This window comes from Bubalus kerabau, chromosome 3, assembly GCF_029407905.1.
Source record: "Bubalus kerabau isolate K-KA32 ecotype Philippines breed swamp buffalo chromosome 3, PCC_UOA_SB_1v2, whole genome shotgun sequence".
NCBI classification, from domain to species: Eukaryota; Metazoa; Chordata; class Mammalia; order Artiodactyla; family Bovidae; genus Bubalus; species Bubalus kerabau.
Window position 1 is genome coordinate 160,521,788 of NC_073626.1, and position 26,030 is coordinate 160,547,817.

General features: G+C 57.7%; 2 protein-coding genes across 4 annotated transcripts; both read left to right on the forward strand.

Moving 5' to 3' along the window:
• Positions 1–1,132: 1,132 nt before the first annotated feature.
• On the forward strand, positions 1,133–12,048 carry SLC11A1 (solute carrier family 11 member 1). Its single transcript, XM_055574796.1, has 15 exons — positions 1,133–1,219; positions 1,760–1,893; positions 2,923–3,045; positions 3,356–3,475; positions 4,579–4,685; positions 5,109–5,179; positions 5,519–5,586; positions 5,958–6,113; positions 6,723–6,881; positions 8,221–8,310; positions 8,453–8,572; positions 8,982–9,131; positions 10,609–10,682; positions 11,073–11,226; positions 11,355–12,048. Exons 1-15 carry the CDS (start codon positions 1,147–1,149, stop codon positions 11,466–11,468), a joined length of 1,713 nt encoding a protein of 570 aa, XP_055430771.1. The 5' UTR covers positions 1,133–1,146; the 3' UTR covers positions 11,469–12,048.
• A 4,637-nt stretch (positions 12,049–16,685) lies between these two features.
• Positions 16,686–24,588, forward strand: CTDSP1 (CTD small phosphatase 1). Of its 3 annotated transcripts, none has more exons than XM_055573449.1 (7): positions 16,686–16,922; positions 18,322–18,470; positions 18,906–19,010; positions 19,200–19,256; positions 19,910–20,002; positions 20,141–20,326; positions 24,431–24,588. In XM_055573449.1, exons 1-7 carry the CDS (start codon positions 16,856–16,858, stop codon positions 24,497–24,499), a joined length of 726 nt encoding a protein of 241 aa, XP_055429424.1. In that variant the 5' UTR covers positions 16,686–16,855; the 3' UTR covers positions 24,500–24,588. The 3 variants fall into 3 exon arrangements, with proteins under 3 accessions (XP_055429424.1, XP_055429423.1, XP_055429422.1); XM_055573448.1 differs by lacking the exon at positions 24,431–24,588 and adding an exon at positions 21,021–23,181 and having other exon boundaries at positions 16,689–16,922; positions 18,909–19,010; XM_055573447.1 differs by lacking the exon at positions 24,431–24,588 and adding an exon at positions 21,021–23,181 and having other exon boundaries at positions 16,691–16,922.
• The last annotated feature ends 1,442 nt before the right edge of the window (positions 24,589–26,030 follow it).

Here is a 26,030-nt window from a genome sequence, read left to right on the forward strand (position 1 = left end):
ATATTTGCAAAACATTTGAGCCCAGTATTCAAACAGCATATGTTGCATAAATTTTCCAGCATCCTTGACAAAACAGACGACTTAGTGACAGTGGACCCACATCCTCACATGACAACTGGCTGGAACTCTGTGAGCACTGCCCTCTTCAGACAGAGTTTATGACCTTTGTCTCCATCATTCCCTCCCTCCCTCCCTCATAGCTCTGTTGGTAAAGAATCTGCCTGCAATGCAGGAGACCTGGGTTCGATTTCTGGGTTGGGAAGATCCCCTGGAGAAGGAAATGGCAACCCACTCCAGTATTCTTGCCTGGAAAATCCCATGGACAGAGGAGCCTGGCGGGCTACGTCCATGAGGTCGCAAGTGTTGGACACGACTTAGTGACTAAACCACCACCACTCCCTATTACTTCCCCCGATACTGAGGCTGAGCATCGTTTGTCATTGAGCACTGAGCCAGCACTGTTCTTCTCATTCCCAGCCTGTCTCATAGTTTATCTTACCTGCCTGGCCTCCTTGGGTACCTTTTGACCTTTTAGCTAGACTGAACCCTTCTTAACAGAAGGAACAAGGTCAGAGACAAGACGTGATCTGGTGACAATGTCAAGTGGATCGGTGGCAGAACCAAGACCAGAATTCCAGTGCCTCTTTCTTCTGGGGATCTCTTTGGCCTGAATCTTCAATGTATGTCCCCGTGGCAGTGGCCGGAAGATCTTTCCCTCTAAGGCACTCAGTGGGACACTGAGACCTAGACAGCCATCAGAACTCCCTTCCTCCCAGTGGCCATGGGACCCAAGATTAAAAAGGAGAAGGACCTGACTGCTTGTACAGGGTGAGGGTGGGCTAGCGGGCAGTCACGTGATCTAGACATGCATGCCCAAGTGGCAGGAAGTTGTCCAAAATCAGAGCTAACTTGGGAGAGGTGCAGAACTCGGGGTGCCTGGAAGGGAGCCAGAGGTGTTGTGGGGCTCAGGCCAGGAGGGGAACAAATGTCCTTACTGTGGCCACCCAGACCCTTCCTCCAGAACTGGCCACTTCTGCCTTTGGAAAGTGTTTCACAACGTGCCTGCGTGTGAGGACAGCTGAGGATGGGTAAGAGGGCGTGGACCCACACAATCGCCACTGCCTAGAGAGGAAGCACAGGCTTGCCATGCCCGTGGGGGGCTGCCCGGCACGCCAGCCACTCGCACAGAGAGTGCCCGAGCCTGCGGTCCTCATGTCAGGTGAGCAGCCCCCTCCAGGGACAGAGCCTGAGTGGGGACGTGATGGGGAGAGTCAGGGCGGGCAAGGGAAGTCCCTGCTGCAGCGTGGGGGTCTGGATCTCAACCACAATCCAGACACCAGCCTGGGGCTGGGCTCTTCACACCTCCAAGGGCAGAGCCTCGTCTCTGTGAACCCGGAGCCCTTGCAGCTTCCTTGGCTCCTGCAGGCGGCAGGGATACAGCACGCAGTGGTGTCAATATTGCCTACTCGGAACCCACGTCCCTCTCCACATCCTCCGTGGAGAGAGAAGTAGATCTGGGAATCTCTGCCCTCCCATGGAAGGAGGGAACCCTGAAGGCTCCACTTCTCACACGTCTACTGGAGTGTCTGTTCCATGGGTGGAGGTGATGGACCCAAGATGGGAATGAAGGGCTCTTATTCGGTGGGGCCTTCATTTCTCCTGTCTGCCGGGAGGAGGTGGGGAAGAGGACAGATGGCTTTAACCCTGGGCCAGCAGAAAGAGGCAGGTCACTCACCAAGGCTCATGGGGCCCTTCGCAGGTGACACAGGCCCCTCAAAGCAGGGAGGGACCAGATATGGCTCCATCTCCAGCCCACCCAGTCCAGGGCCACAGCAAGCGCCTCCCGGAGGGACCTACCTAAGTGAGAAGATCCCCATTCCGGATACAGAATCGGTGAGAACGCTGGAGACTTCCTGGGGTCTTTTAGGATGCACCGGATCATGCGGGATCTCACAAGCCTGGGGAGGGAGGGAGGTCTCCTGAAGATCAGGGCCAGTCCCTCTGGGCTCTGAACAGCTGTGACAGACAACGGGAACTGGCGCCCTCCTGCTTCTGTCCCCAAGTGCTTAGCTGGGGCGCTTAATATTTGTCTAAAAATTACCAAGTGGCTTTTTAAATGACTCTCAGCTCTCCTAGGAAGGGGAAAGGACCTGGGATGCGTTTGGGTTGCAGCCTCAGGGATTTGTTGTAATATTTAAGGAAAGGAAGCAGACAAGGGCATGGGGAGAGGTGAAGCTGGCGGGCTGGCTTCTGGGACAGTGTGTGTGTTAGTTGCTCAGTCATGTCGGACTCTCAGCGACCCCATGGACTGTAGCCCACCAGGCTCCTCTGTCCATGGGATTCTCCAGGCAAGAATACTGGAATGGATAGCCATTCCCTTCTCCAGGGGATCTTCCTGACCCAGGCATCGAACCCAGGTCTCCTGAACTGCAGACAAATTCTTTCCAGTCTGAGCAACCAGGGAAGCCTAGGACACATCATCCTGCATTTCCAGAGTCTTCAGAAAGACTCAGGCTCCCCGGAATGGGGGTGGGGAGACCCTCCGCTTGGTGGACTCCAGAGAGGAGGCCCTGTGGTCTGAGAAGGGGCTGCAGAGGGAGGAGTTGGACCAGGGAGGTCTGACCCAGGAAAGCTCCCCTTTGGGCTCTGAGGATCTGCTGAGTCAGGGCCTGCATGAAGCGGGCCAATCAGGTGCAGACTGCAGAACTGACCCATCCAGACAGCCGATCTGCCGTGACTCAGCAAATCCTAAATCCTTCCCACCCCATGTGCTCCACTAACCCTCCAGGTGATAGCTCCAGGAAGGGGGAATCAGGGCAGGGCTGGCCAGCCTGGGCTCCTGAGCCTGGGAAGGTGTCAACTGGGGGCTGGCCAAAGCCAGCTGGACCCACCCAAGACCCCTCATTCCACTCCCCTCCACAGGGTGCATTCAGCCTGCGGAAGCTGTGGGCCTTCACGGGGCCTGGATTCCTCATGAGCATCGCATTCCTGGACCCAGGAAACATTGAGTCGGATCTTCAGGCTGGGGCTGTGGCTGGATTCAAAGTGACGGAGTCGGGGCACCATGGGGAGGGCGGTGACCAGGCTTAGTGGGTGGAGACCCCCAGCTTTGCCACAACTCCCCAGAGTCGCCTGCCTGGCCAGTGTTGCTGGGAACAGGTGTTAAGTTCAAATGGGCCAGAAAAGGGTCTCCAAGGCAGCCGTGCCAGAATGTGGGGTGTAGGGGGCATTGTCTTCCAGCTTTGTCTCCCCCATCCTCTCCCCAGTGAGTGTCCTAGGTTAGAAGGTCCCAGCAATTCGGGGGTTATCAGAAACTAGCCCCTCTGGCTGATGGCCTCTCCCTAAATTCTCGCAGCTGCTCTGGGTGCTGCTGTGGGCCACAGTGTTGGGCTTGCTCTGCCAGCGACTGGCTGCCCGGCTGGGTGTGGTGACAGGCAAGGACTTGGGCGAGGTCTGCCATCTCTACTACCCTAAGGTGAGCTTGGTGCCCCTGGACAGGAAGCATCTGTAGCCTTGAAATCCCAAACAGCCATTGAAAGCTTCGATGATCAAATAAAAATATCATCTCAAGTGGAGCATTGCAAGTCCACGTGATAAATAAGGCTGAGGCTCAAACGAATAGAACGCATAATGAGAGGGACACTAGAGGTATCTTGTTCTTTTTACCGAAAAGGACATTGAAACCTGGAGAAGTGACTTGCCTAAGCGGAAAAATGGTTGGAGGGGGAGGCGCAAAATTGGTGTGAAATAACCATTGGCTGGGGTGGACATTGGGGACTAGGCTGTTGTCAGCGTCCAGGCAAGCAAACAGAAATTATACCACTGGATCGGTCAAAGGCATCTAATACAGGATGTAGTCCCAAAGGTGTTGACAGAGTTGAAGGAGCAAGAGAAGGAGGTGTTACCCAGAGATCAGAAAGCTGCTGGACAGAAACCCGAGGACCATAATTTGCTGTCGAGCTTCTAGAAACATTGCCACCACTGCTGATTGGAGCCCAGACTATGTAGTGCCCTTGCTGGGGCCAGCTCCAAAAGCAGAGGGAAAAGATCTCTACCTGTTTTTTAATTTTCCTTAAATATTTCTTACTGTTGACCTAAAACATATATTTTAGGTCAGATATTTGTCCAGCAAAGATGGGTTTATTCAGAAACAGCAGAGAATGATAATTCAGGGTCTTGTAGCCATGGGGAGCCACCTGCAAGGTCTCTACACAGCAAGGGAAGAAGAACGCTTTTATGGAGGGAAAAGGGAAGGTGGGAGGCTGATAGCAAACAAAGAGTCCATGACTTTTCAGTGCCTAAGTCCTTTCCAGGAAAGAAGAGTCTTCTTTCTCTTGGGCTGTGCTATCTTTGAAGGGTGTGGAAGCTTCCCCTTCTTATCTCCCGACTCTATTTAATTGAAGTTTCTGTAACTAATTTTACATGTGAAACCACCATGGCACCATGAAGCCAACTGGCAAGGCCAACTTGCAAATGTAGTTTGCAGGCTTCCAGGCATATAGGTGCCAGCTGCAGACAGGTGAGTCCAGGACTGAGACAAGAGACAGCCTTGCTGACGGGACTACGTCCTCCCCGTAGGTGCCCCGCATTCTCCTCTGGCTGACCATCGAGCTAGCCATCGTGGGCTCAGACATGCAGGAAGTCATCGGCACAGCTATTGCATTCAGTCTGCTCTCCGCCGGACGGTACTCCAGAGGGGCCCTAGTTCTTCAGCCCAGGGCTGGGAACAACTGCCGCTTCCTCCCCAGGCCTTCTATTTCCCCCTGGCCACTTCATCCTGCAGTCATCTCTGACTCAGTTATTGCCCAATCTACCAGATGGGGAAACAGAGACCCAGATATGTAAAGCGACTTGCTGCAAATCAGACAGATGTTGGTCATCTTGCAGGCTTCAATACTGCAGCCTCAAGCTCCCTACCACGCTGGTCCCCTGCCCAGCATGGAGGTGCCATTTTAGGTCTCCAGCACCCTGGCTCCCCTCTCCCTCAGCTGTCTGGGGCCCCTTGAGTGCCTGCTCCCTGGAGGCCCCATTCCACGGCTCCAGCCCTGAGGGTGGGAGATCCAGACTCCTGAACTGGGCTAGGCTGACCCAGGCCACTCTGGTTTCAGAATCCCACTCTGGGGTGGTGTCCTCATCACCGTCGTGGACACTTTCTTCTTCCTCTTCCTCGATAACTACGGTGGGTGTGTGCCCCTCATCCCCAGCGGGACTCGGGCGAGGAGGGGGCTGGCAATGAATGTAATGGTACTTTGGTGAACTGGGAGAAGGGCTCTGAGCAACCTTGCTCTGCACAGCCTTGAGCAACTTAGACTAGTGTTTCTTCATCTACAACACGCAGATACTAGCACAGAGGTCACAGGGCTGTGGGGAGGATTCACTGCGGTAACACTGGTCAAGTCCGGGGCACAGTGCCTGGAACAAGTGCTCAGGATATCAGCCATTAATAATTGCTTAAGTTACAATTTTGGTTTTGGGTGGTTTTTATTGTTGTTGTTCAGCCCCTTTGCTCTCACCCTAGGGTTGCGGAAGCTGGAAGCCTTTTTTGGATTTCTTATTACCATAATGGCCTTGACCTTCGGCTATGAGGTGGGAAGCCAGAGCCATAACAGGGCCCTGCACCATAGCCACCCTATTCTGCCCCATGCAGAGCCCAACAGGACAGGGGAGAGGACCTTAGCTATGCCCTACCCCCGCCCCACCTCACCCCCCATTCCCGCACCCCCCACCCCACTAGTCCCTCTCCCCTACTCCAGCCTCCGGAAGTGGACTGGAGGGTAAGAACGGAGGCTCGGGGTGGAGTGGGGCCTAAGGAGGCTCCTCCCCACAGCACAGGAAGATCCCCTGGAGAAGGGAAAGGCTACCCACTCCAGTATTCTGGCCTGGAGAATTCCATGGACTACAGTCCATGGGGTCACAAAGAATGGGACATGACTGAGCGACTTTCACTCACCCCACAGTACGTGGTGGCTCAGCCTGCTCAGGGAGCATTGCTTCAGGGCCTGTTCCTGCCCTCGTGCCGAGGCTGTGGCCAGCCCGAGCTGCTGCAGGCCGTGGGCATCATTGGCGCCATCATCATGCCCCACAACATCTACCTGCATTCCTCCCTGGTCAAGGTGAGTAGACTGGAGGGGAGGGAGACATGCTCTCTCCCTTAGAGCCATGCTGGCCCCGCCCCCAAGGCTGAAGCCACGCCCCCTCGACTCCTGCCTCTGAATTGAGGAGGGAAGTGAATCACTATTCACTATACAATAATAGAGAGGGTCTACTGTGTGCTGGGAGCTGAGGATCAGTGAGGGAAAAGATAAGTCTTCTGACTTCTTAGAGCATGCATTTCTAGTAGGGGAGGCAGACCATGAGCAAGTCAACAGTAAAGGAAAGAAGTGGATTGTGAAAGATGCTCTGAAGGAAACGAAACAGAGCAGCATGATGGAGGATGACTGAGCAGGGGGCTCCCCTAGAAAAAGTAGCCAGCAAAGGCCTTTCTAAGGCAGTGGCTTTTGAAACATGAAGGATGGGAAGGAAGATTAGGGGAGAAGATATTCTAAGCAGAAGGACCAGCAAGTGCAAAGGTCCTGAGACAGAAACAAAGGACTATCCTAGACTATCATGCAAGGGGGCTTTAGAGAGAGCAGGGTTTGGGGGAACGTAAGCAGACTGTGAGGGTAGAGAGTTCTGGGACAATGCTAAGGGACTTCGATGCTTCCGTCCTTTTACCTTCGTAGTCTCGAGAGGTAGACCGGTCCCGGCGGGCGGACATCCGAGAAGCCAACATGTACTTCCTGATTGAAGCCACCATCGCCCTGTCTGTATCCTTCCTCATCAACCTCTTTGTCATGGCTGTCTTTGGGCAAGCCTTCTACAAGCAAACCAACCAGGCTGCGGTGAGGCACACCCCATATATTCATGCCCCTCAAGTTCTGCAGGGGACTCCAAAGAGTGCAGCTAAGCCCTTTGAGTCGCTGTCTTGCACTACAGGCACTGGTAGGGCAGGGAGTCTTGACACTGGCCTCTGTCTGGGAGCCCCTTTCCCACCCCACTGGAGAGACACAGCTGCCCCCTGTAGGCTTGTAGAGGGTCAACCCCCACATCAGGGGCTCCAAGGCACACACATCCAGGGGAGGTGATGGCGGGGGGCGAGGAGCTGAGTCTTGGAGGACTCAGCATTCCAGCTGCACCTGAAGAATGGGCAGGATTTGCCCAGCCAGCTGTGGCGAGAAACCTCTGGGAGGGGGTCCTGCCTAAGGATGAGCATGGGGTTGGGAATATGCAAGCAGTTTCTTCTCCTGAATTTCTAGTGATAGTCTTCATTACTGGCAGATAAACCATCATTCATTCAGCAAATATTTATTGAGCATTTGTTATGTATCAGCCAGTGTCTTAGACCATGGGAATACAACAGCCAATGATACAAAGGCTTTGCCCTCTTGTAGATTAACTTTGAAGGCAGTGAGCAAACTGGAAAAAAATCAACCAATCAGTTGACTGATTTCAAAGGAAAATATGAACAATGTTGTAAAGAAAATAAAGGGGGTGATGAAACATAATTGGGGGTGTGGTGGGGGAGGGGCTTCTACATTAGCCCAGGTGGCAGGAGAGGCCTCTAGGACGAGATGGCATTTGAGTAGACTCTGAAAGAGAAGGAACCAACCAGCTCCTCCCTGGCTTTCTGGGATTTGGGACCTGGGTCTGTCTCAGTTTTTGGGTAGATCTCTATCCAGAGGCACTAAAGGGGGTTGATGGGGTCAGAACAGACTAGTCAGGACTCCGAGCACACAGGCACTGTTGTGTGCCTTGCTGTGTGACCTTGTGAGGTCATACCTCTCTGTGAGTCTCTACTCCTTAGCACAAGGAGAGAGATCTAAACAGGATGGCAAACTATAGTCACACATTGTCTTCGAGACCAACCGAGTCACAGAGCTGTGGGAAGTCCCAGGGCCTGTGGGTCTGCTTGAGTCACTGCCAGCCAGTTGCGTCTCTGTGGTAATGCCAGCTCTCACCATCAAAGAGAAGCTAGAAACCAGGCTTGTTAATGCATCTCAATTGTAAATGTTGTTAACAAATTCACATTAAAGAAAAACATTTGTTGGCCAAGCGAAATATGTCGTGCTGGATTCAGACTGTGGGCCACCAGTTTTCAACCCTTGGTCAAGGCTTGGAGGTCTGATTTTCCAGTATTGAGTGTGTGCTTCACATCTCCTTCCTACTGCCCGGTGCCCGCAGTTCAACATCTGTGCCAAGAGCAGCCTCCACGACTACGCGCCGATCTTTCCCAGGAACAACCTGACCGTGGCAGTGGACATTTACCAAGGAGTAAGCAAGCGAACGGCAAGGCTGGGGCTGGGCGAGGAAGGGCTCCATCCAGCAGGAACCCCCCCTCGCCACGCCCACTCCAGGGGCGGAGCCTGCGTGAGAAGGGGGTGGGTCCATGGCCTGACCACACCCCTCCTCCCAGGGCGTGATCTTGGGCTGCCTCTTTGGTCCTGCAGCCCTGTACATCTGGGCCGTGGGTCTCCTGGCTGCTGGGCAGAGCTCCACCATGACCGGCACCTACGCGGGACAGTTTGTGATGGAGGTGTGGCTGGGCCGGGCTGGTGTCTGATCACAAGGCAGACCACTCAGGACTCGGACATGGGCCTCCTTGATCCTTAAGGCAGCCCAATGGGTACCCTTATAAGCCCTACTATACAGATGAGAAAACTGAGATTTAGGGAGGTGAGGCCTGAGACTCACCCAGGACTAATAGGAGCCTTTTCTCCAAAACCGTTTAGGCTTCAGCAATCAGCTGTAGGGGGGAAAACCTCGCCCCCAATTTCCCCCCATCTATCCCTTCACCACCAACTATAGACAGAGCTGCCCCCATTTCAATGATGGAAAAATAGAGGGTTCCTGCAGGTATCAGATGGGCTGAGGGAGGATGGAGGATTCGTCCCCTGGAACCCCAGTCCTGCATCCCACCACCGAGTTCCCCCTGCATGCCCCAGGGCTTCCTGAAGCTGCGGTGGTCACGCTTCGCCCGAGTCCTGCTCACTCGCTCCTGTGCCATCCTGCCCACTGTGCTCCTGGCTGTCTTCAGGGACCTGCGGGACCTGTCAGGCCTCAACGACCTGCTCAATGTGCTGCAGAGCCTGCTGGTGAGCCTGCGGGCCCTATCACCCCCTCCACCCTGTGGGGCCAAACAGGAACCACAGCAATCCCCTACCTCCCTAGACTCCCCCACCTCCCAGGCACTATTCTAAACACACTTTACCTACAAGTTTCTGGTACTACCCATAGCTGCCCCAGGGTGTAGGAACCACCATTAGCCCCATTTTGCAGATGGAAAAACTGATGCATGCAATTAAGTGACCAGTAGCAGAGCCAGGGGGCTTCCCTGGTGGCTCAGATAGTAAAGAATCTGCCTGCAATGCGGGAGACATGGGTTTGATCTCTGGGTTGGGAAGATCCCTTGGAGGAGGGCATGGCAACCCACTCCAGTATTCTTGCCTGGACAATCCCCATGGACAGAGGAGCCTGGTGGGCTACAGTTTATGGGGTCACAAAGAGTCGGACACAACTGAGTGACTAAGCACAGCACAGCAGAGCTAGGATGCACACTCAGATAGTCTGGGGCCAAAGCCCCCAAACACTTCCTCCTGCTTTGGAGCCCCCACAACCTTGGGGCTTCCTTGGTGGCTCAGATGGTAAAGAATCTGTCTGCAGTGGGAGATCTGGCTTCGATCCCTGGGCTGGGAAGATCTCCTGGAGAAGGAAATGGCAATCCACTCCAGTATTCCTCCAAAATCACTGCAGGTGGTGACCGCAGCCATGAAATTAAAAGATGCTTGCTCCTTGGAAGAAAAGCTATGACCAACCTAGATAGCATACTAAAAAGCAGAGACATTACTTTGCCAACAAAGGTCTGTCTAGTCAAAGCTATGGTTTTTCCAGTAGTCATATATGGATGTGAGAGCTGGACTATAAAGAAAGCTCAGCGCTAAAGAATTGACGCTTTTGAACTGCGTGGTATTGGAGAAGACTCTTGAGAGTCCCTTGGGCTGCAAGGAGATCCAACCAGTCCATCCTAAAGGAAATTAGTCCTGAATATTCATTGGAAGGACTATTGCTGAAGCTGAAGCTCCAATACTTTGGCCACCTGATGCGAAGAATCGACTGGAAAAAACTCTGATGCTGGGAAAGGTTGAAGGCAGGAGAATGGGATGACAGGATGAGATGATTAGGATGGCATCACTGAGTCGATGGACACGAGTTTGAGTAAGCTCCGGGAGTTGGTGATGGACAGGGAAGCCTGGTGTGCTGCAGTCCATGGGGTCACAAAGAGTCGGACACGACTGAGTGACTGAACTGAATTGATTTTTGCCTGGGAAATCCCATGGACAGAGAAGCCTGGTGGGCCATCGTTTGTGGGGTTCCAAAGAGTCAGACACAACTGAGTGGCTAGCACACACAGTGGAAGCAATGGATGTGGAGAAACAGGTTCAGAGTGGTTAGGGGACTTTCCCAAGGTTGCACAGTGAAGCAGAGGGTGACTGGAGCCCTGGCCTGCTCCTCCCCTCCTCACTGTTTTCTAACGGCAGGGTCCTTCAGCCCCTTCCTTCCAACTCTCCCCAGCTTCCCTTCGCTGTGCTGCCCATCCTCACCTTCACCAGCATGCCCGCCCTGATGCAGGAGTTTGCCAATGGCCTGTGAGTACTCCCCAACCCCAGCACTGGGCTTATCGCACTTGATCCTCACAACCACCAAGAGGTAGGAATTCTCACTATTCTAGATAAGGAATATCTGATAAGATCAGAGAGGTTAAGAAACCTGCCTAGGGTCACACAGCTAGCAAGGGGAGGAGCCAGGACTGGAATCCTGAGCCAGGGGCTATTTCTAGAGCTTGAGCTCCTCCCCCTCACCTCAGCCTGTACTCTTGCCAAGTCCTGCTGGTGTGGTGCCTGGCCGGCCCAGGAGGCAGAAAATGGCCAGGGGTCTACACCAGACCGCACAGCCCAGGGAAGCCCTAGTTACCTCCAGGCTGACTGTGGGCCCTGAGGGAGATGCAGCCGATCCTGAATCTCTCTCTCATTCCCAAGGGTGAGCAAAGTTATCACTTCCTCCATCATGGTGCTGGTCTGCGCTGTCAACCTTTACTTTGTGATCAGCTACGTGCCCAGCCTCCCCCACCCTGCCTACTTCAGCCTTGTAACACTGCTGGCCGCAGCCTACCTGGGCCTCACCACTTACCTGGTACTGCTGGGTGGGTGGGTGCCTGGGGGATGGGGAGGCAAGGAGAGGAGACCACAGATGGGGGGCGTAGCGGGGATGCACCCGCCCTCGTAGGTCTTCTCCCCTCCTCATAGCCACCCCTCCCTCAGGTCTGGACCTGTCTCATCACCCAGGGAGCCACTTTTCTGGCCCACAATTCCCACCAACGCTTCCTGTATGGGCTTCCTGAAGAGGATCAGGAGAAGGGGAGGACCTCGGGATGAGCTCCCACCAGGGCCTGGTCACGGCTGTGATGAGTGGGCATAGTGGCCTGTCAGACAAGGGGGTGTGTGTGTGTGTGTGTGTGTGTGTGAAGGCAGCAAGACGGAGAGGGAGTTCTGGAAGTTGGCCAACGTGAGTTCCAGAGGGACCTATGTGTGTGTGTGTGACACACTGGCCTGCCAGACAAGGGTGTGTGTGTGTGTGTGTGTGTGTGTGTGTACGCACAGCAAGACGGAGAGGGAGTTCTGGAAGCCAGCCAACGTGAGTTCCATAGGGACCTGCTATTTCCTAGCTCAGATCTCAGTGTTCTTGACTATAAAATGGGGACACCTACCTTGGAATGGTTGTAAATAAGACACTTGAACGCAGAGCCTAGCACTTCAGATTTAAAAACAAAAGAATCATAATTCCAAAAGTTACTGAGCACTAACTATCACAGGAGTGACCTGACAGACCCACCCAGTCCAGGGTGGGACCCAGGCTCCAAACTGACTTAAAATAAGAGTCTGAAAATGCTAAATAAATGCTGTTGTGCTTAGTCTCTTCAGTCATGTCAGACTCTGCTTCCCCATGAACCGCAGCCCACCAGGCTCCTCTGCCCATCAGATTCTCTAGACAAGAATACTGGAGTGGGTTGTCATGCCCTCCTCCAGGGGATCTTCTCCACTCAGGGAACCGCCATCTCCTGCATCTCCTGCAATGCAGGCGGATTCTTTACCGCTGAGCCACTGGAGAAGCCCAAATAAATGCTAATGGCACCCCACTCCAGTACTCTTGCCTGGAAAATCCCATGGACGGAGGAGCCTAGTGGGCTGTAGTCCATGGGGTCGCTAGGAGTCGGACACGACTGAGCGACTTCACTTTCACTTTTCGCTTTCATGCATTGGAAAAGGAAATGGCAACCCACTCCGGTGTTCTTGCCTGGAGAATCCCAGGGACGAGAGAGCCTGGTGGGCTGCGGTCTATGGGGTCGCACAGAGTCGGACACGACTGAAGGGACTTAGCAGCAGCAGCAGCAACAACAACAACCGCTTAAACCAAAAGAGAAGGAAATGGAGACAGGCAAGCACAAGATCCCTGAACTATCAAGTGTCCCCCGTCCTCGAATGTCTGCCTCTCGCTCCTACTCTCAATGGAGTGGCCTCAGCCTTTCGGTTCCACCCGAAACCCATTTTCCAGGCAGTAAAACGGAGGCGTGATTCTCCTCCCTTCGGGCACCAGGTCACAAAGAACCCAAGAGTCCATGCCTCCGAGGCCCAATTCATTTGCCATCTCCCCAGGGGACCAGGCGGCCGAGACTCCCACGCCGCGCAGTAGACGCCCCCAGGGCGCTGTCTCCCAGCTCCCCCTAGGGGCAAGGGACGGTCCCGAGCGCCGGTACTCTCCGCCTCCAAAGAGGAGGCGGACACTCCGGCCTCGCGCCCGGGGGCCTCGGAATCCGCCCAAGCTGGAGGGTAGGGGTGAGCTTCGTGGGCTGGGAACCCCCTTGGCCGTAGGGAGCGGCCCGGCGCCCCTTCGCCCCTTACAGGGACTGCACTTTACAGACGTTCCCTGAGCTGTTTCTAGGCTCCCCCAAGTCCCTCCTCCAGCCTCTTCAAGTCTTTGGGAGCCCCCCCACCCCGCCTCCACCCCGCTCCCAGCCCCGGTGGCGAGCAGCGGCGTGGAGGGGCTGCCAATCTTTCCCCCTAGATTGAGCTTGGAGTGGGCGGTGTGCCTGGAAGCACCCCTGATTTCCCGGGGATGCGGCGGGGCAGGCAGTCGGGCTCCGCACTCAGGTTGAGGCGCTTGTTTATGAGAAGAATTTCCTCTTTCTTAAAAGGGCAACAAAACAAGTGGGGCCCTCTGAGAGGACCGGGATGGGACAGGTCTGGCTCACCCCACACAATAGTGGAGAGGTACCCAGACTAGAAAGCTGCCCAACCCTCTTCTCCTGGCTTGGCCCTGGAGAAGATGGGGCCCACGGGAACTGGAAGAGGGGATGAATGGGGGCCAGGTAGCCGAGAAAGGGGTCGAGACCCTTTTTCCTACTTCCTGGAGGTGTCCCAGCTGTACCCCCTGTCCACCTCTTTAAACAATTCTCGAGGCATTAGTTTGGCACCAGGCCTGTGCTGGACATGGGGGAGGGAGGCACAGTCTCTAAATAAAGACTACCTGGCGGAGTTGGGGCGGGGGCGGGGGGCGGTGGAGGATAAGTAAACCACAACTCACCGATGTGACAGCACACCTGCAAAAAACGAGGCAAGGTCCAGAGATCAAGTACTAGACAGTATTTTGAAAACTGAACAGATGGAGGGGGAACCCTCAAGGGGGAGGTGAGCATGCCAGGAGCTGGGGTTGTGTATTGGTGTGTGCAAAAGCTAGAGACATGCAACCTTGTTGGGAGTTCCCCAGAGAAACAGGCCGGCTGGTCACATGAGTAGTCAAGCTTGGAACTTAGAACTTGGGGGGAAAAGAAGGGGGAGGGGACCAAAGGGCCAGCTAAGGGGTTAGCCATGAGGTCAGGCCAAGGCCAGTCATTCCCCTGCCTGGACCCTTCCCTACCCAAAAGGCTGCCCCTTCCCCAGTAGCTCTGGTCCTCCTAGCTTTTCCCCACCCTCTTGCCATGTTCAGATCTAACTAGAGAATCTTCCAGCCCCTCCAGCTGGGAGTGGCCTGACACCTTAACTCTCCCCCAAAACTTCCACCCACAACTCTTATCACTACACACCCCCAGACCTCCTGACTCACTCGGCATCCACGCTGCCCTGTGGGAAGGTGCACCAGGTGTGCCTCGGGCAGGGCCTCCAGTCTTTCTCTCCACATGCTGCCTACCCACTTGCCCGGGTGGGACCTCAGCTGTCAGATGGGGGAAGCTGAGATGCTGGATGATGTCCCGAGTTGCCAGACCGAGCCTGGCTGAGTCCCAGTGTTTCTTGACTCACAGTCCCCATGACTTGATTTCTCCTGGAGTGCAAACCAACGAAACACAAAACTAAACTGCACAGCGAACCCCACCTGCTGTAGCAGAGAGGGTAAGGGAGACAGCAGCTGGGTGTGGGTTTCCTTTCCCGGGGAAACCCGAAGAACCCGCCCCACCCTCCAGAACGCTTCCACCGGCAACTCACTCCCCACAGACCCCTAGAGCCCGCACTGCCCGGGTGTCAGGACTCGGTCTGCATCCACCCCGTCCGCGCGGAGGGGGCACCTCGGCGAGCCCCGAAGCCGGGGGATGGTGGTGGGGAGGGGTGGGCGGGGTAAGCGGGGTAGGGCAGGTCTCCTGGGAGGAGTCAACAATCTCGAAGTCTTGGAAGGGACGATGGGGGTGTGTCTTAGGGGCCAGAGGTGAAGAGAATATCGACTGGGCGGGCGGGGGGGCGCGGTCCTGCCCGCCCTATCCCCGCTCCTCTGACCGTCGTAGGGACAGCCGGCCAGGTTCCAGCCTCCAGAGAAGGGGAGGGGAGGGGAAGGAAGGCGAGCCGGTCAGACTAGAGACGAGGCCAGGGTTTCGCTCAGCCCTCCGTCGCCCATTTCCTTTTGGGGTCAGCACCGGCTGGGCATCCAGAGATAAAGTCGAGGCGCCGCCCCGGGGCCGCACCGTAGGGGAGGGGACTCCGCCCGGCAGCCGGAATCCCACCTCTGTTCCTGCCGCAGGGCTGGCTGAATCGCTCACTAGTGGGGACTCAGTTTCTTTATCTGTAAAACGGGTTTTTAAAGGAGTCGTTAAATGAGATGAGGGGCGCAGCCACAGCCGGACCCAGAAGTAAGTGCTCGCAGCACGTTGGCGATTATTGTGACTAAAAGCAGAAAGCGAGTCGTGCTGTCCAGAGGATCCACAGACCCCGACCACCTCCCCACCCCGCCCTAGACCCCAGGCCCGAAGCGAACGCGCCCTGGGGCCAGCTCTGCTCACGACCCGTCGCCCGCGCGGGGCCTCTCCCTCCAGGGCGCCCTCTCCGCCTGGCCGGGAGAAAGCGCGCCGCGCTCACACCGGGCTGCCGGACGGGACACGACGCGCCCGCCCCGCCCCGTCCCGCCCGGCGGGGGAAGGAAGTGCTGGGGCGTGTTTATCAAGCCTTGGCGTTATTAATATTTTTAAAATGTGAACACAAAACAGTAACGACAAATATAAGGAACTTCATAGACAGGAAAACAAACCAACCCCGCCCGCAAACCTCACCGCGAAGCACACGGGAGTTTTGCTCGCGAAGAATCCGCGTGGAAACGCGAGCCCCGCGCCCGGGGCGAGTCTGCACGGACCTGAGTGGAGCGGGTGTGCCAGTGGATGTCCGTGGTCCCCACGGTCCGGCATCGAATCCCACTGTGTGGGGCCGCGGCCTGATTTCCCCTCCCCACAGAGGGGCCGGCGGGTGGGAAGCAGAGGAGGGGGCCTGGGGAAAAGGAGGGTTTCATTTCTTCGAGGTCGGTAGGATTTGTCTATGCGAAGCGGTAGGAAGTGCATTCAGGCAGGACGAACAGCACGTATAAAGGCCATGAGACGTGGAGGCCCTTGGCTTCAGGCAAGAAAACCAGGTGGCTGCAGTGGGTATGGGGAGTGGACGTGGCCGGGCGCCCGGTGAGGAGAAGTCGGCAGGGGGCACCCCGGGGCAGACAGCTGGAATTTCTACAGCTCCGGGTTTAGAGAAAAGGAGCCGAGACTGAGGGTAGGTCACGGTCTGGTTAGGGACCTAATTGTGTGGATCTGCATAGTCGTTGGGAGGTGCAGCAGAGGCTTTGCACACTCAAGACTTCCCCTGCGACCACCGGAGAGAAGACCCACTTTTCAGACCAGATGGTGTTATCCCCATTTCCCAGATGAGAAGACCGAGAAGCTGCCAGTCCCCGACCTTTGGAATGTTCAGAGGTGGAGTCGCGCTGCCTCGGGGCACTCCCGGGCGCGGGCGCCCCGGGCGGGCCCTGGTCCCGGGCCGCTTAGCGCGGAGAAGCGTGGGCCGGGGTGCCGGCCCTGCCACGCAGCCGCAGAGGCTTGGCCTGGCTGGCTGGCGGGCGGGCGGCGGGAAAGGAGGCGGCGCCCCCGGGAGCGCGGCAGGAACCTGGCCGGGCCCGCCTCCTTGCCCGCCGAGCAGCGCCGGCCCCTCAAGTGATGAAAGCCCCGGCCGAGTCCAGGTCACGCTGAAGCCGTTGCCCTTTTAAGGGGGAGCCTTGAAACGGCGCCCGGGTTCCATGTTTGCATCCGCCTCGCGGGGAGGAAACTCCATGTTGTAACAAAGTTTCCTCCGTGCCCCCTCCCTCCCCCTCCCCCTTAGAACCTGGCTCCCCTCCCCTCCGAAGCTCGCGGGGATCCCTCCCTCCCACCCCTCCCCTCCCCCCCGCGCCCCGATTCCGGCCCGAGCCGGGGGGGAGGCCGGGCTCCCGGGCCAGAGTCCGGCCGGAGCGGAGCGCGCCCGGCCCCATGGACAGCTCGGCCGTCATTACTCAGATCAGCAAGGAGGAAGCGCGGAGCCCGCTACGGAGCAAAGGTACTGGGGCGCGCGGAGGGGAGCTTAGACCCGGCGCCGCAAAGAGGAGGGAGCCGAGACCCTCTCGAGGGCGACAGTTGCCGCCACCGCCCGGGGCGCCCGCCTTGGCGGGACCCGGAGCTTCCAACTGGAGGGGAAGCTGGGTGAGAGTTTGAACTTGCAGAGACTCGGAGACCTGGGGCGGGGCCTGGCGCGTTTTGGGGCGCTTCGGTCTGCTCGAGGTGGGGAAACTGAGGCAGGGGTGGAGCACGGGGCGCCCTCCAGGTTTCCCAGACTGGGTGTGCGCGAGGCCGAAGAGTCGTTCCCCCCCCCCCCACTCCCCCATTGGCGCCAAGGGGGCTGGGAGATGGGGGGGCTGAAGAGGGCGCCTTCAGGCCACCAGCTGAGACTCCACCCCCTCCGGGCCGCGGTCTGGCTGGGTCGCGGGAGGGGGCGCAGAGGTGACAGCGGGCTGGTGAGGGTTGGAAAGATCTCCCGCTAACACAGGGCCACGTTCCCCACAAACTTCCGCGTCCCGCGTGGAGGCGCGGAGAGAGACAACCACTTCTAAGGATCGCCCGCGCGCCCGCAGAAGACGCGTGATCGGACCGCGCACTTGGCTCCCGGAGCCGGTGGGCGCCGTGTCTGTGCATACAAGCAGAGACCCGAGATGCCGCCAGCTTGGGCCGGGCACCCCGGGACTGATGGTTCTGGTCTAGGGGGTCTGCCCCTCCCTGTCCTCGTGTGGACTTAAGAGGCTAGGAAGTCCCTCCAGGTCTGTCCACTTGTGGCCGGGACCTAGGTCCGCCCGGGATCGGGGGTGGGGGGTTGGATAGGGGGTCGGGTGGAGGGTGGGCCAGTCTATCAGCGGGATCTAGGTTGGAGGTCCGGGCGGGGGCGGAGGAGGAGGAGAAGGAGGGGCCAGTAGATGGCTGCAGGACGCTAGCTTCAAGCCCCCACCCCCTGTGTCTGGGCCCAGCTTCAGGAAGGACTTTGGACCTTTGGAGGTGGAGGATGGAAGGAAGGCGGGAGTGGGCCCCAGGGCCCCAGGCCCCAGCCCTCTTTGGTAGGGGCCCCACTGACCAGGGGCTGCTCAGGTCCGGTGGGTGTCAGGAGGTGCCCCTATGCACTGCTCCCCCGGCAGAGATGGAAACTATTGGGAAGAGAAAACACCTCCTGTCCCAGCCTCCAACCAGCCCACTCCCTAATGTGGGTGACGTTGTAGCCACATTAGAAGAACTTGTGGGGAGCGGAGGGGTGGCCTGGAGCCAAGACTGTCAGGCTGCCACCTTAGTGTGTCTCCCTCAATGAAGGAACCATGGCCAGATCCTCTCAGCCCAGGGGTTGGCAGCTGGGCATATAGGCACAGCCCTGCAGGCCAGGCAGTGTGCATGCCCCACCTTGGGCCTCCCTGCTTCAGGTGACCAGAAGTCAGCAGCCTCTCAGAAGCCCCGGAGCCGGGGGATCCTCCACTCACTCTTCTGCTGTGTCTGCCGGGATGACGGGGAGGCCCTGCCCGCCCATAGCGGGGCACCCCTGCTCGTGGAGGAGAATGGTGCCGTCCCCAAGGTGCGTGCTGGCCAAGTGGGGGCTATGGGGGCACCTGGACTCAGCCCTTTGGGGGGTGTAGGGGAAGGGGGCTCTTCATGACGTGCTGCTAGGCCCTGTGGAGGAGGGTGAAGCTCCCCCTACCCCCCACCAAGCCCTCCACCCTCCCAGGCCTTCCCAACCCTGACTGCCTCCTAAGGGCCCCCAGCCCCAAGGATTCTGAATTTCCCCTTCAGAAGTGGAGGCTTTCCTCTGCGTTGGTTTCCCAGGTCAGGAAGTGAAGCCCCGAGAGCCAGGCAGCCTACCCCCAGGCTCCAGGGTTGGCAGGGGCAAAGCTGGGAAGGGGCTGGTGTTTCCACTCTGTCCTTGGGGCTCTCCAGGAAGAGGGCTGGGGTAGGAGAAATGACTGGGGCTTGAGAGAGGTGGCAATAACCAGCTCCCCCCTTGTCCCCACAGCAGACCCCAGTCCAGTACCTGCTCCCTGAGGCCAAAGCCCAGGACTCGGACAAGATATGCGTGGTCATCGACCTGGATGAGACCCTGGTGCACAGTTCCTTCAAGGTGGGCCCCCGCCCAGCAGCCCTCAGGCCCCGGTCTCTGAGCCCTAGATGGGATTTTGATAAATGTGGAATTGTCAGAAGTCCAGAGAGGATGTGAGACTTGGCTGAGGTCACACAGACCCTGGCCTGGCCTGGGAGGGTGGTCCTGGCGGGCCTCGCCCCAGCTCCAGCAGCTCTCTTCCCTCTGCAGCCAGTGAACAATGCTGACTTCATCATTCCTGTGGAGATTGATGGGGTGGTCCACCAGGTGAGGGGCTGGGGGTGGGGGGGAGGTGGTAGGGTTGGCATCTGTCTTCCAGACCCCAGGTTCCTCCCACCAGTCCTGAGAGCCCTAGATGGGATTTTGATAAATGTGGAATGTCCGGGGCCCAGAGAGGGTGTGAGACTTGCCTGAGGTCACACAGACCCTCAGGGACTTGGCCCAGCTCCAAGGCCTGCAGGGAGTGGGGTGGGGGGTCTTCCTCGGTGCCCCCTCGCCCCCACCCTGCCCGGGACCCAGTTCAAGTAATTCAGGATAGGTTGTGTGCTGTCCAGCCTGTTCTCCATTACTTGGCTCGGGGGCCGGTGCCCTGCAGCCTTGGGGTGAGGGGGTTGCCCCAGGCCCCCACATCCGGCCGAGGCCCTGGCGGAGGAAGGGGTGGGAATTAGTGATTCCCTCTGAGGTAGGGCCCAAAGACAGGAGTCGGAGGTTATTTGATCCTCTTCGGGGACAGTGGGTGGTTTACCTGGCGGTGGTGGGGGTGGCTGGCCAAGTGGAGCCCACGGGCCCTGGGACCAGCTGCCCTCCTGTGCTCCTCTACCTCCTGCACCTAACTCCTGCACAGCCCCCCGGCCACCCCACCCTGCCCCACCCTGCCCAGGCCCATGGGCCAGCAGTCCCCTCACTGGCCCACCCCCCAGGTCTACGTGCTGAAGCGGCCCCACGTTGATGAGTTCCTGCAGCGGATGGGGGAGCTCTTCGAATGCGTGCTGTTCACCGCCAGCCTGGCCAAGGTGAGCCTTCCACCTTCCGCAAGGCTCCCTGGGCACCTCTGCTTCCTGTCTGCCTCCAACACACAACCACTGGGCAGAGGTCTCTGGGTCCCTCTTGGCGCCCTCCCCGCCCCCGATGACCCACCTCCCACCCCCCAGTACGCAGACCCGGTAGCTGACCTGTTGGACAAGTGGGGGGCCTTCCGGGCGCGGCTGTTTCGGGAGTCGTGTGTCTTCCACCGGGGGAACTATGTGAAGGACCTGAGCCGACTGGGCCGAGACCTGCGTCGGGTGCTCATCCTGGACAACTCGCCCGCCTCCTACGTCTTCCATCCAGATAACGCCGTGAGTGCCCAGCAGGATGGGGGTTGGGGCCCTGCGGGGGTCTGGTCCCTCCCGTTCCTCCCTCTTTTCTCTCCTCGGTGGCCCCTGGCTGCTGCCTGCTCACCTTGTCCATCCACAGCTGCCCCAGGTCTCTTTTCAGTCACTCAGCCCATTCTGCCTGCATGGACAGGGGGCCTGCCATGGGTTTGGGTCCCTTGCTGGGCACTAGAGCAGTTTCCACTTCATCCTAACAGTTGTGAACTGTTAGTGGATCCCAGAATTAACTTTTTTAAAAAATGAACCGAAACTGTCCAAGTGCTTAGCACACAATAGGGTAAGGGCTTCCCAGGTGGCACTAGCGGTAAAGAACCCTCCTGCCAAAGCGGGAGACATAAGAGACGTGGGTTGGATCCTTGGGTCAGGAAGATCCTCTGGAGAAGGGAATGGCAACCCACTCCAGTATTCTTGCCTGGAGAATCCCATGGACAGAGGAGCCTGGCGGGCCACAGTCCATGGGCTCCCTAAAAGTTGGACACGACTGAAGAGACTGAACTCAAACATGCAGGGTTGAGTATGGTTCCCTAAAACTTCTGCTCTGACTTGTGTGGTCAGTGCAACTTACTGGGAAACTGTAAGTGACGGTGCTCGGGGCTGATGTGGACGCTCTGTGCCCAGGGCCCCCTGCCCCCCTCATTGCCCCACACCCATCTTCCAGGTACCAGTGGCCTCATGGTTCGACAACATGAGTGACACAGAGCTCCACGACCTTCTGCCCTTCTTCGAGCAGCTCAGCCGTGTGGACGACGTGTACTCAGTGCTCAGGCAGCCTCGGCCGGGCAGCTAGTTAGGCGCCACGGGGCTCGGACCTGCCCCTGACCACACCCGCACCCCTCTCACTCGGACTCTGCCTTAAGAAAACTCAGTGCCATGGGGAAGCGGGGTCTCCCCCCACCAGCCCCCCCACCAGCCTGGCCAGGCTCTGGAGGGGGCAGCAGGCTGCCCGGAGGGCGATGAGCCCCTGGGTCCCTGAGTCAGTGCCTTAGAACCTCCTCCTCGGGGGACCTGTGGGGCTCTGCATGCCACTCCCCCTTCCTTCCTCTGTCTCTTTGCACCGCCATGTTTCTCTGCTGCCAAATTGGGCCCCTCAGGCCCTTCCGGTTCTGTTTGGGGGAGGGGCAGGGTTTGAGCTGCCCTCTGCCTTGGACCCCCCTCCCCGCCCCCCAACCTGGGAACAGTGGACACCAAGTGCCTTGCACAGAGCCCTCTTCCCAGCCGATTTTCCCAGGGCCACAATCTGGGTCAGCTCTGCCCGGAACAGCCTTCAGGTTGCTGCAATCTAGGCTGGTGGGGCAGGACTCAGTCTCCCCACCTCTTCCCTGGGGACTGCTGCAGGCCCCCCTCACCCCACCTCTGCCTAGGGCGGGGAGGGTTGATCTGTTTTCACTTGTGAAGGGAGCAGGGGTCTGTTGTTCAGGACCCCAGAATCCAGCTGCTCTGGGCTCACCAGCTGCTGTGGGCTACTTCCCACACTGCCCCAAGTTCCAACCTCTCACCTCTGCCTTGGCCGCCCTGGAGGCCCTGGGGCTTGGTGCCCCCAGCTCCGTGTGGGGGCCCAGGCAGTATCCTGCGGTGCCGTATAAATATGTATATGTGTATATAGACTTTTAGGGGAGGGGGAGAGGGAAGGATCCAGGTAGAGACACCCTTCCCTCGCCCTTTCCTGGGCCCATAAACAAGGGGGGGAGGAGGGAAAGGATTTTTACATTTTTTAAACTACTATTTTCTGAATGAAGCAGGCTGGCCCAAGGGGCCCCAGGCCCTGTCCTTTGTCCCTCACACCCTCTATGCTCCGTTCATTCATTCATTCAAGAAAAATGTATTGAGCACCTTTTCTGTGCCCAGTGCTGTGCCAGGCCCACCAGCGGAGTTTGTGTGTGGGTCTCTATAGACCACCTAACTGGTGCCTCCCCACCCCACCCCATACTTCACCGGTGCCTTTAGGGGATCTGTAGGAGGTGGGACCCTTCTTGTGGGGTTTGGGGGTCTCCAGGAAACCTGGCCAAGCTGTCCCCCGGCCCCTGTGCCAACCCCACCCCTGCAGCCCCTCTGCTTTGCCCCCTGCTGGCTGGGGGCAGCTCCCAGGACGTCCTGCCTTCCAGCTTTCAGTCCTTTATCTGGAATCCCTCCCCCAAATGCTGAGTCTGGAGGCCAGGGCCTTGGGCTCTCCCAAAGGCCTAACGGTTAAGGGGACCCACATACCAGTGCCAAGGGGGATATCAGGTGGATGTGTCATTACCCTCCACCCCAGAGAGCTGGGGATGGGAGGGAGGACAAAGTTGGTCTGACTCAGGTGACCCTCCCATCTAAGTGCCTTCTCTGTAACGGAGAACCCCACAGTTTGATAAGAACTAAAGCTAAAGCCAGACCCCACTCCCCCAGTCCTGGCTGTGTGGTTATTGATGGGAAGGGGGCTGTTGAAGTTGGGGGGATGTCCAGTGAAGCCACACCTGCTTCAGCAAACCCTGTGGAGGGAAGGGCTGCCCTCACCCTTCCAGGGGCATCAAGCCTGAAAATGCAAACTTTGAATGGGTCCGAGTGCATCTGTACCGTTTGCTGTTTAGTCACTAACTCGTGTCCAACTCTTCTGAAGCCCTGTGGACTACAGCCCACCAGGCTCCTCTTTCCATGGGGTTTCCCAGGCAAGCATACTGGAGTGGGTTGCCATTTCCTTCTCCAGGGATCTTCCCTCCCACCCGGGGGTCGAACCTGTGTCTCCTGTATCGTGTGCATTCGCAGGCGGATTCTTGACCGCTGAGGCACCAGGGAAGCCCGAGTTCATCTGAGTGTTATTTAATTCTACCCGTTTTGGCCTCAGTTATCTGATCAGCAAAATGGAGCTAGGCCCTCTTTGCAGAAGTGATTAAATAATGCCTGCATCGGGAAGACTCCATAAGTATTAGCTCTGAGGCGAACTGAAATGCGTCCCTAGGAGAGGCCCCTGGAAGGTATTTGGAGACTGGAGGGGTGTGGTCTCCGCCACGGAGTGGAGGGGAGGGACCCGTGAGGCCCCTGAGGGTGGAGGGGAATGGGGCGAGCTAGAGGGAAGCCAAGTTCAGCTCCAAACGGAAGAACTTGGAACGCGGCTGACCCAGGCCGCGCGCGGACGGCCGAGGCGTCGCTGGCAGTGCTGCGCCGCCGGACCCGGCTGCGGGGCCCCGCGGGGGATGGGTGGGGTCGCGGCCTCGGTCTGGTTCACCTCCGTGGCCCTCCCCCGCTCCCGGCCGCGGCCTCTCACTACCCGCCGGCCGCACCCTAGCGCGAGCCTCCGGCCCACTTCCTGCCTCCGCCCCTGCGGCCCTGGCAGAACTTCCTTTGCGAAACTGGGCTGCCCCGGGCCTTGGCAGGAAGTGCCCTCCGGGCTCGCCGTCGCCTGCTGGCCGCTAGAGGCCTCTCTGTCCTCGCGGAAGCCCGGGCTCCCCTGCGCCGGGCCTCTCCCGCCGGCCCCCTGCCTGGGCGCAGACCCTCTCCCTGGGGCTGGAAGGATGAGGGCCGGCCTAGAACGAGGCCCTCTCCCGGGGGTGGGTAGCTTTTCCCCCAACCCCCCATGCACTGGGGAGAAGGAAGATCTGCCCCTCTCAGATCTGATTCCGGGGCTCCGCTCCCCCCATCTCCACCCTCTGCCTCTCCCAGCCCTCATCCCCTCACCTTGTGACTTCAGCCTCCTGGCGCTCCAGACGCTGCCGTGTCCCCCCAGGTCTCTGCAGCGTGTGTGTGATGCTGCCCCCTCCCCCCTCTCTCTCCCCACTACTTTTCCTGGTAGAAAAGCGTCACGAAGCCATCACCCGGGAGGAGAGCCCGCAGAACCCTCGCTCGGCACCCTGAGCTCCAGTCCCAGTCTGAGCCGAAGCCCGAGAGCCCTTGGCCGGGTCAACACCGATCCCTCCCTGCCTCCTGCCCGGCCCTCCTCGGGGTCCTGCTCTATTTCCTGCTCTCCATGCAAACACTCGCCCCCCGCCAGATTTGCATCCTGAAGGGCCTGTCACTGCAGAGAGTCACCACCGCTCCCAACTTTGAGACCTCAGCCAGCCTTCCACACACAAACACACACACACTCTTCATCCACAGAATTCAACGCGACAACGTGGATTGTGGTGCCAGGCACTGGGCCAGGACCTGGGGATACGCCATGACTAGGATGCGCTTCTGCTCTCAAGGAACTCACATGCTAGTGTGGAGAACAGACTTCTGAACATGCTGTCCAAACCGGAAATGCTGCAAATGGGTCGGGGGCGGGGGGAGGGGAGGGGGCGGGAGGCAAGAGATAACATGGGGGAGGAGCACAGGGGACACGGTAACCTCCCCTGGGGGTACATGGGGAGCCTGGAAATCCTTGCCAAGGATTTGGGAAGGAGGCAAGGTTCAGGGGAAGGTGGTCAGTGCAGAGAGGTCCAAAGGGAAAGGAAGCCAAAGCCTCAAGGGACACACTAGGGAGCGTGGGAAGTGACAGTTTCGAAATTGCACACAAGAGGGGAAGGAGGGGAAATGACACTGCAGAAAAGCAGGAGCGAGATAATGCAGATCTGTAGCCAGACCAAGGGGGTGGCCTTTTCCTTGCAGGGAGGGGGGTGCCACAGAGGGACGCTGAGCGGGAGAGAGGCACATGCAAGCCTGGCAGCCACCCGTTGGAAGCTGCATTGGGGTGTGTGTGTGTGTGTGTGTGTGTGTGTGCTGTTCTGTCCAATTCTTTGCAACCCAATGGACTGTAGTCCACCAGGCTCCTCTGTCCATGGAATTTTCCAGGCAAGAATACTGGAGCGGGTTGCCATTTCCTGCTCCAGGGGAATCTTCCCAACCCAGGGATCAAACCCGCATCTTTGTCTAGTATGTTGGCAAACAGATTCTTTACCACTGAGCTACCTGGTTAGGGACCTAAGTCTCTCCCTAAGGGGAGACCACAGAAATGGTTTCAAAGACAGAGGATGAAGACCTGAACTGCAGCCAAGACAGTGAAGAGGGAAGGACAAAGTGATGGATGTGACACAGGAGATGAACTTGGCAGGAAGCTGCGGCTGGTTGGCTCTTGGGACAGGGGTGGAGGGGAAGGAGGAAGGCAACCTGACTTCTGGCTTTGGAGACTGTGAAAATGTCTCTACCTGAGGGGCTTAGTTACTTACTGTTTGCTTGTTACTCATAGAATCATGGATACACCACTGCTGACAGGAGTGTACATTTGCTGCAGCCTCTTTGGAGAATAATTTGACCGTTGAAAATATTTTTAAAATGCAGATACTTTTTCATCTGGCAGTTGGATTTTTAGGAGTTTATGTGGTAGATAAAATGTATATTCATGTAACTGTATGCATATGGGTATTAATTTTGTTGGTAATACCTGATGCGAAGAGCTGACTCATTTGAAAAGACCCTGATGCTGGGAAAGATTGAAGGCAGGAGGAGAAGGGGACAACAGAGGATGAGATGGTTGGATGGCATAACTGACTCAATGGACATGAGTTTCAGTAAACTCTGAGAGTTGGTGACGGACAGGGAGGCCTGGCGTACTCCATGGGGTCCATGGGGTCGCAAAGAGTCAGACACGACTGAGTGACTGAACTGAACTGAGCAGCAAAGCACTTGAAATAACTTCAGTGTCCAAGAATAAGGAACTAGTTAAATACATGTCGCTGTATCTATACCAGAGAATACTATATAGTGATGAAAAACAATG